General features: G+C 38.8%; 2 protein-coding genes across 2 annotated transcripts in view; one reads left to right on the plus strand and one right to left on the minus strand.

Annotated features, from left to right (window-relative positions):
* The window catches only part of LOC103135227 (protein eva-1 homolog C-like), a 31,937-nt gene extending 26,915 nt beyond the window's left edge, over positions 1 to 5,022 (minus strand). Inside the window, exon 1 of the mRNA XM_007547853.2 lies at positions 4,639 to 5,022. Within this exon, the coding sequence (XP_007547915.1) occupies positions 4,639 to 4,750 (112 nt within the window). The 5' untranslated portion in view covers positions 4,751 to 5,022. The remainder of the gene's footprint in view (positions 1 to 4,638) is intronic.
* Positions 5,023 to 6,302: 1,280 nt separating this feature from the next.
* Positions 6,303 to 9,265, plus strand: mrpl19 (mitochondrial ribosomal protein L19). The gene is made up of 6 exons (XM_007546663.2): positions 6,303 to 6,420; positions 6,597 to 6,711; positions 6,820 to 6,938; positions 7,456 to 7,590; positions 8,240 to 8,421; positions 8,747 to 9,265. The coding sequence occupies exons 1-6, from the start codon at positions 6,342 to 6,344 to the stop codon at positions 8,966 to 8,968; spliced, it is 852 nt and encodes a 283-aa protein (XP_007546725.1). The 5' UTR covers positions 6,303 to 6,341; the 3' UTR covers positions 8,969 to 9,265.
* The last annotated feature ends 103 nt before the right edge of the window (positions 9,266 to 9,368 follow it).

The following is a 9,368-nucleotide window of genomic DNA, read 5'->3' on the forward strand; positions in this document are numbered from 1 at the left end:
AAGTGCAAACATGTAATTGCTGTAAATTGAGCCCCGGTATCATCACATGGAGTTTTTCCATGGCATCGTACTTGACTGTGCTTGACTTTTCTCCACTCACTGCAAATAGTTTCCTCTCAACAAAAAGGCTTCAGCTGCTTATCATCCTGGCACAATGTCAAGTTTCAGTGATATAGATGGAGGCTAGCAGGGGAACTGAACAGAAAATAAATGTAAGCTAGATGGATTCCAATGGAGCATTATTTATAGAAGAAAACAAAATCTGCATATCAGGCCATTTTGTTTAGGGACCTCCCCATCATGCCTGAAAATGGCAAAATATAAAAGAGACAAAAGGGCAGAAAAAAAATCTTAAATATGATTTATTAAAAGGAGTCTGAGTTACAAAACATGAAATCCATTTTCTTCTGCTAGTTAAAAGATTGTTATGACTGAAATAAACTCAAAACTGACATAAATTAATGACTGCTATTGTCTTGACTTTCCCTCAACCTCTGCAATCCGGGAAAGAACACGAGAGAAGGGCCGTCAGCAGGGAACAAAAAGCAAGATGGATGGCAATTCCCCTCTAACCACACACACTCTCACAGTTACTATGGGTTGACCTCAGTTGACCCCACGGCCCCTCGACAGCCTCTCATCCTATTGACTGGGATTAGAGAGGGGTTTGTCCACGGGGTTTTATGACGGTGAAAACAGAACGAAAGTGGCCTCACAGTAACCCTTCGGCGACAACGTGGTTTTCCTGGTGAGACCGAACAACAATGAAAGGTTTTTAACACATGTGGCAGAGTTTTGTTTGCTTGGACTAAGAATGATTCAATCTAATAAAAAAAAAAAAAAAACAAACACAAAAAACGCACACTTAAAAAGTCTGTTCTTGTTATGGTTAGGCCTTTCTGAGGTCATTTCATCGCTTTTTGTTTACCTTCATTTCCACATGTTGATAATCTGCTGTGCTTGAGTTCATGTTGGCCTCCAGATAGGAAAAATAAATAAATAAATAAATAAACACATCGCGTGATCCTCGTACTGAAAGATATTTAAAACATTTATGTCAGTCGTAAGACGACTGTTTGTCGTTTGGTAATAGGAGGTCATTAGGAGTGTAGTAATCAAAATGAATCATCTATAAATTAATTAACAAAGCATCAATAAAACACACAGATGAGTATTAATTAACTGCTGCCACTGTAAGCCTAAAGACTCTTAAGTGCTGCACAGCTCACTCTGCACCTCTAATTATCTCTGTAGGCAGCTGTATACTGTAATAGACGAAGATGACGGGGCAGAAGCAGGGGCAAATTACCCACCAACAAACTATAGTTTTCAAGCAGTGAGCTAAAAGATGCTGATGATGTATTAAAGTGCAGCATTGATACAACATGCGAGCACACACACAGACAACTTCAAACGATATGTTGCAGAATATAAACCTCTGCTGCTTGAAAAATTGCAACTAATTCCCACTGGTTGTTTCTCCTCAGCTCAGAGGTTATTTGAGTTGTATATACTGTAGATGTGACTGAAGTGACAAAGGACCAAGTTCCGTCTTCCCACCACAGACCCCCCAGCAGGATGGTAATTGAAGAAGAGAAAAGTCTCTGAAGCGCGCTGCGTGATAAACCGACAAATATAGACAAGCATTTGATGTTGTCTACGTACCAGCTAGTTGTTTGGCTGGTACGTAGACCAGCCAAACAAAAAAAATATGCAGAGTTTGCCTCTACTGAGACTTAATCTGGAGTCACAGACTGGCATAAAGCTGCATAAACAACCCCCCCTGTATGAAAACTGCCTCTGCTGTTCATTCATCATCTGTCAGGCCCGTTGGTGATGAATGAAGAGGCATTCACAAAATGAAGCCAGCATTGCAGAACCAAAGGAGGCATGTAGCGGAACTTATTGAGGTTGAGATAGAGTGTTACGGAGAAAATGAGTGTCTTAATCTGAAAGGTTAAACACACTGAATCCCTGTGATTCCTGACCACTTTCATAGTCAAGTCGGCTGTTCTGACTCAGAACATTTTATCACAAAAATATTCAGCGTGAGATGAGCGGCACAACAATGTTGGGTTGACTTCAACCATGTCTTGCCACCTTAGTTCGATACAAAGAAGAAGGCTTAAAGTGTTTTCTGACACCAAAGAGGGTTACACAAAACGCTTTCTGTCAGCCAGTGAGTTAACAACACCTGTCAACCAAACAACTTATTCCTGTTTCCATGGAGTTTTGGCTGGTCAAGAATGTGACTTCTTTGTCCCTGAGGCATTGTCTGGCAGGTTCTTCCTCGTTTCACTTATCTTTGAATGTTTGAACAGCACCTCTGTACAATCTTCCACCACATAGGACACAGAATAGTAACTTGGTATTAAACGGCTCCAGTTCATCTGAGGCATTTGGAATATGTTTCTCACAGGAGTAAAGTGTTCTGAAAGAGCATCATCGAATTCCTGCAACACCGAACATTTGCACCATCACGTGTTAGCTTGGACCAATCAGACGAAATCTAAAATCTTTTAGCCTTTTGCTGAGTTAACCACCTTATAGTCCACTCAGCAGTACTATTTGTGACAAACAAACAAAAGAAAAAAACACCCACTCATACGTGTGGTAATTACAGCTTTACCAGCCATCCCTAGACCGAGATCTTTAGCAGCTCATTAGACAGTATCAAGAACGGTACGCATGGGTATATTTCACACATCTGTTGTTTAGCAACTCTCACTATGTTGTCACTCTGCTGTTTCCAACCATTAGACCCAGTAGAGGCTAATTAACACTGTGACAAAGCCTCCTTCCTGTTTTACAGCACCGTAAATAAAAGTGTTCTGACTTTCTTTGGGTTCCCTTCCTTTTGTTTGTGGGTTGTTGTTTTTTTTGACGCTTCAGGCCATTCAACAAATTTGATTCACTCAATTCAAGAGGCAGTTTTCAAATCACAACTTCATTTATTAATGGAAATAAATCTGTCTACATCACCCTGACACATCCAGAAAAAGTAATTACTGGCCATGTTACAACAAATAACTGTGATTATCCACATCCAAAACTGCTCTATGAGAGCATCAACAACTCATCCAAGAAAAAGAAGCTGGGACATTAAAACTGCTGAAGGACTCACTTGCCTCGGTGTCCATTATTCAACAATGACAAAAATACTGAACAAAAATGGGATCCATGGAAGAATTCCAAGGCAAAAAGAGCAAAATATTGTCTCAAATCTTGATAATCTCCAAGACTTGTTGCAAAAATGTTTTTGGGACTGATAACACAGTCCCAAAAAACATCACCAAGTTGGTTTTTGGTGATGGCTTTGTTATGGTTTTACCCTGATGCTCTAGTTTGGTGCAGGACAATTTACCATAACTGAAGGGGACCATGAATTCTGATTTCTACCAGAAAACCTTAAAGAAGTTGTGTTCTCCTTACCTGAACATACAACTCTGCAAACTTAGTGTCTCAACTGTACTTGGGATGTAGGACAGGACAATGATCCAAATGTAAAAATGCGAAGGATTTGAAATAGATTAGTTAAAATCCTGCCTTAAATTAGATCAACATGTTGTGGCATCGCCTTAAAAGCACTATCCACACTTAAAAACTCCCCCAACTGTGTCTGAATTAAAACAGCTCTGCAAAAAGAGACAAAATTTCCTTTATAGTAATGTCAAATTCTTATATCCATTTACTGAAAACACTTAATGGCAGTCCTTGCTGCCAACGGGTCTCAACCACGTATGAACTAGGGGGTTAAATATTATTTCCACGCAGTCCTAAGTTGGTTTGAATAGCTTTTTAACAAATAAAAATAATCATTTACAAATTGCACTTTGTATTTCCTCATGTTATCTTTTTTTTTCTCTGACAGCTAAAGTTTGATGATCTGAATCATGTAAGAAGGACAAACAAAGCAAAAACAGTGAAAATCTCCATGGGGGTAAATAGTTAACTGTAGTTAAGTAATATGAAGGATTTGCCTTAGCAGATGAAAAATCCCAGCTTGTTACCTAACCAAAGTAACAGGCACGTCCAAGGCACTGCAATGTATTAGCTTTCAAGGTGGTACAAGAAAACATGAAGCAGTGTGTCAATCCTGCTTCCCCCCAATGTATCTGCAGTAAATAGTATCTAACATAGCCACATTATTCAAATCATCACCAATAACATGCGTAAAACTACTTCACAGTCCCTTCATACCCGGTTGTTTTGAAGAACTTGTTCATGTCGAATCGTTCAACAGAAAGTGATCTAAAGCAGGCCAAAGGTTCAGCGCACTCTGGCTCTTTATTCCCTTTCCGTGTGTTCGAGTTGTATATCTCAGAAGGTTTACGAGACAAACATCTGAGAGCGCATGCTGTAGCACGCCAGAGACGCGGGTCGTGATGCGACGCTGGACTGAAATTACACCTCAACGTTGTTTTGAAAGACGCGCTTCCTAAGAAGCGCTTTGTGTTAGATTCAATTATTTACTTGTAATAGTGTAAGTTCTAACTGAAAATGCAAGGTAAAACGCGGAGAACCAATACGCAGAACAGTTTTTTTTATATACACATACATATGTATATAAATAGCGCGTTTGTTTGTTTTTATTTTTTATTTTTATTTAAGATTCAAACTTTTAATCAAAATGGTTACCTGAAAAGTCCGGAGAGCCCTTGGTGAGATCGCAGATGACGGTCAGACACGTTATTCCCAACAGGAGCGCAAAATTGACGGCTGAGATAGTCCAGTCTGAGAATAACATCATTGAAACCTCGAAGTTTGTAATTCCACCCCCGCCCCCCGAATAATAATAATAATAAAAAAATAATAATAATGATAATAATCCACCAGCAGCGAGTTCCAGTTTCAAGAGATGTGCGATTCCATGTTTCTAGACTTCCATCATCCTCCCTCCACCACTATGCTTCTTGCATCGACGAGGGTTGGGTTTGGAGTCCGTGTGTGCACCGAGTGTTATTTCCAACCGCGCTTTGAAGGAGGAGGCATTCCACCTGCTGGAACTGCGCCACCCTGCATGCCCTCAAAGATCCGAGGGAAACACATAGGGCAAAACCACCGTTTCGAAATTACAATTTATGCTGCACGATTCAGAATTAAACTGCACTTCGAAAATGCTGCAAGCTTTTTGCATAAGCTTTGTCTTCACTGACAATGTCTTGCAAAATATTTTCATATTTTTCTTTTTCCATGTTTTGTCAAATTACAACAACGCTGTGTATTTTTTTATTTTTTTATTTTTTATTTTGGAATGTATGTGGTAGAACTTAAAGTTCTGCAAAATAAAGGAAGGTATAAGAAAAAAAAAACATTGGTTTCAGCATTTTACAAAATAAATAAAATGTATAGATTTTTTAAAATATTCATCCCTATGCAACTATGCATTCGTTGAGAAGTCAACGAAGTAGTTAACAATTGTTCTGTTAACTTCTTAGAAAGAGCAGATAGTTTTTCTTTTTTTGAAAATATATAGTTAAGGATGAGGCTGGAGAGAAGTTCAAAACAGAGTAGGGCACCCTGTCCCTAACCGTATCAGGCGGTGGCATCATATTGAGAGGATGTTTTCCTATAACAGGGAATTGGTGGGAATAGGAATGGAGTTAAAATTAGGCATTTCAGGAAAAAAAGTAAAATAAAATAACAATGTTAGAGACTTCAAAAACTTGAAGCTGGAGTGAAGATCCACTCTGAAGCAAAACAATGGTTCAGTTCAAAGCGCACTAAATTGAGTTTTTGTCAAGACCAAAAATCTGCTGCTCACAGATACTCTCAGTCAAATATGACTATACCTCAACATGTTTGCAAAGAAGGGCTAAAACACATATTCCCTAAGACTTGCAGATATACCTGCAATAAAAGGTGGTTGTATTAAGTGCAGACTTACATAGACTGAATACCAATGAACATACACTTTTTATAGTCATTCTGTGTAAGAATCTTTCTTAAAGATTTAAGAATCTTTCTTAAAGATAAGAACTGATGCCAGAACTTACTCCACAATAATGGCATTTTGGTATTAAATTTGGCTTATTACTTAGCTTGTATTTGACGATTTTGTTGTGTATTTATTATTTTTTTCCAGCTCCTATAACTGATTCTTTAAGATTGTCATCTAAGGCATAATAATATCAACTTTTACGTAATTTTTACGTTTCAGTTTCAATTGAAAAACACGTTTTGCTCAACTTTCCCTTTTGAAAGCTTTAAAAGAGAGCAGCCGATTTATGATAGAACAATTGCCCCATCTTGCGAAGTAAACTGCGGAACTACACCCCAAATCGCGTTTAGAACGTTTGGCCTTCACGGCTTCCGTACAATGTGACAACAGAAGGTCAGACATGGCGGTTTGCACTACAGGACTTGGTAAATTTGCTACGACGCTGCGTTTTTGTCGAAAATTGCAGCATCAGAATGAACGTAAGTGTCTTAAAGAAGCTTGACATTGTCTGCAATGTTATATAACTCGCTCTTACTCTTGGAATAAATAGTCTCTTAGTTGTATTTTGTTCCGATGTCGCTAAAGTTAGCGCGGTTAGCTTCGCTAGCCGTAGAATGAAATTCATCTTGAGAACTTGTTTCCTTTTTATTTCCAGGGTTGTTTTCTACATCCATGTGTCGCCCTGCGGCAGACAGCGAACCACCTAAGTTTGTCCCTCCTTCCAAGCCTGTCATAGTAGATAAAACACAAACGGTGACTTCTCTGAGAAAGTAAGATTATTTTTACATTGTAAACAACAAAATCTCGTTGGTTAAAGCTTAAGATGTGACCTTATCATTTGCTACTGCGTTGGTTCAGCTTGTTTTATTTTCTGTCAGGTTTCTGAGCCCAGAGTTCGTCCCTCCCAGGCAGAGGACGGTTCCTTTCAAGTTTTTCTTGGAGAGGAAAGACATGATTCGCAGGAGGAAAATGCTCAACATTCCCGAATTCTATGTTGGTAAGGGACTAAATGTTTTAAGTGGATTGGGATTACATTTGACGTTGTTTCACCTGGACATCACTGCTGACACTACTCCAGAAATACTTGTTATAATCAACCAAGTATTTCTTGTTACTTGGTTGATTATTTTCTCTGCATTTACACGTAATTGTATTACCAAAAATAAATAAATAAATAATAATAATAATAATAATAATAATAATAAAAAAGAGCAAAGCTGTTTTTCCTAGTGCTGAATTTCAGGTTTGCAGCTATAAGTGATTAAAACGGAGGGACTTGGAAATTGGCTGAGACACACAAAACTTTTTTTCCCCATTTCATCTCAGCTTTTTTTTTATTAAAAAAAAAGTGATTGGGAACAAGTATTGATTCTAAAAATAAAGAATCAATCACAATAAATATTAACAGAAGTGAGCGGATATGTGTCCTCACTTGGTTGTTGGTATTAGTATTATTGCAAAAATGTATTATTTAATTAGCTTTGTTAAGTTAGTATTATTTTCATGTCTTTCAGGCAGCATTCTTGCAGTGACCATGGCTGATCCTAATGCTAGTGGGAAAACAAACCGCTTTGTTGGTATCTGCATCCAGAGGGGTGGAAACGGCCTGGGTGCCACTTTTGTCTTAAGGAACATCATTAATAATCAAGGTAAGATTAGTTATGCTGCATAAAGAAGCATGTTTGGCTTAAGATGTTATCTAAGATTCACTCCAACCCTGCAAGGATTTTTAAAAGCTTTAAACCCTTGATGTAGTTTGAAACAGATTCTATTCAAATGTGGGAAGAGTTATAGATGACTGTGTTCGGTCATCCACCGAAACCAGCATAATGGTTTTTTGGAATTTCTTTTAATGTAAACCTATACTTTAGCTCAACACACCCACTGCACGGCAGATTCACCAACATTCACAGACACAATTTGCTTTTCCACATATTTATCCTCCTCATGCCAGAATCATCCAACTGTTCTAGCTAAAGTCACAGGAGAGTCTAGCAAACTCCATATAGTTGCATTTTGTGATTGTAGGGGGACAGGGGGGAAAGCATTTTCCTGACATGCCTCCCAAATAACCTGCTAATATTTCAGTAGTTTGTCGGCATCACATATCAGTGTGCAGATATTTGTATTCTTTAATTGTTTAGTGGCCTTCTGAAATGACCAGAAGATTTTCCTGCTGAGTTTGAAATGATGGGGAAAATGTGCCAGTTTTATTGTCTTGCCGATTAATCGGTCGCTACTTACTGGTACAAGGAAGGAGGCTGGTGAGCATCAGACAAAATGTGTGTGTTTCCAAAGGTGTCGAGATCTGCTACGAGATGTACAATCCTAGGATCCAGAAAATTGAAGTCCTGAAGCTGGAGAAAAGACTGGACGATAACCTTATGTACCTTAGAGACGCTCTGCCTGAGTACAGCACAGTGGACCCAGAAATGAAGCCTGTGCCCTTCTCCCCTACTGGAGAGGTGCCTGTTAACTCGGTGAGTGGGCTGTTTAGGTTGGTCTGTCGAATCATTTCTGCTTTAGCTTAAACATGCTGTGTATAATTGTTTATACTAATAAATGTCTTTATGTTTTTGTTTGAGTAATGCAAATGTACCTCCATTAAGTTATTTGGCTCTTCGGAACTCTTGTAATAAATTAGTAAAATTCACAGAGAGCTACTTTGTGTAGGTTTTTTGGCGTCAAATTTCTTATACAACACCTGCAGTAAAACAAAACAGTTGAGAAAGAATAAAAAAAAAATAACAGTTAAAAAATGAAAACAATTAAGCCTTTTCTTCCCCCTCCCTTTCTGTTCTCCAGCTCAAAGTAAAAATGCTTCCAAAGCCGTGGTCCAAACACTGGGAACGGCCCAAGTTCAACATCCAGGGCATCAGCTTCGATCTGTGCATGACGCCCAATCAGATGGCGGGTGCCCAGAAACGGGCGCAGCCTTGGAGGGAGTACGACATGCTGCGGGAGTACGACACCACCGAACTGGAGGAACAGATCCTCAAAGAAGTGCAGGAGGAGATGAGCAAGTGACCGGAGTCCCGTTTAACCCCTCAGTGCAACCATGGGAGCAAACATTTCCAGCGACAGGGAATAACTGGAAAATAGATTGAATGAAATTATTCATTCAGTGTGTGACAGTTGGCTTAAAGGTCACTGTGTAATACATACAAAAGGAAGCAACATGGACCTTTCATATTTGTCAGTGGATTAAATTGTCTTGTATGTATTCACTTTACTGTGAGTTCCTTCAGGTCTCTAACTTGTCTCCTTCCTAACAGAAATTAAGTTACCATCCTAAAAAATATTAAACTGTTGAAATGTTGGATTTGAGTTAATTGTCTTTATATAGTTTTTCCCGTGTTATTGCTTTTTCCCCCCATCTATTAAACTTTCACTTTTAACTGTTTGGAACAGAGGAGTCTGAAGCGGC

The sequence above is a fragment of the Poecilia formosa genome, unplaced genomic scaffold (genome assembly GCF_000485575.1).
Source record: "Poecilia formosa unplaced genomic scaffold, Poecilia_formosa-5.1.2 Scaffold1, whole genome shotgun sequence".
Classification (NCBI taxonomy): Eukaryota; Metazoa; Chordata; class Actinopteri; order Cyprinodontiformes; family Poeciliidae; genus Poecilia; species Poecilia formosa.

Coding starts and splice junctions, on each gene's coding strand:
- mrpl19 (XM_007546663.2), top strand. CDS start 6,342: ATGGCGGTTTGCACTACAGGACTTGGTAAATTTGCTACGACGCTGCGT. Junction 7,591..8,239: donor GAACATCATTAATAATCAAG/GTAAGATTAGTT, acceptor GTGTTTCCAAAG/GTGTCGAGATCTGCTACGAG. Junction 8,422..8,746: donor GAGAGGTGCCTGTTAACTCG/GTGAGTGGGCTG, acceptor TCTGTTCTCCAG/CTCAAAGTAAAAATGCTTCC.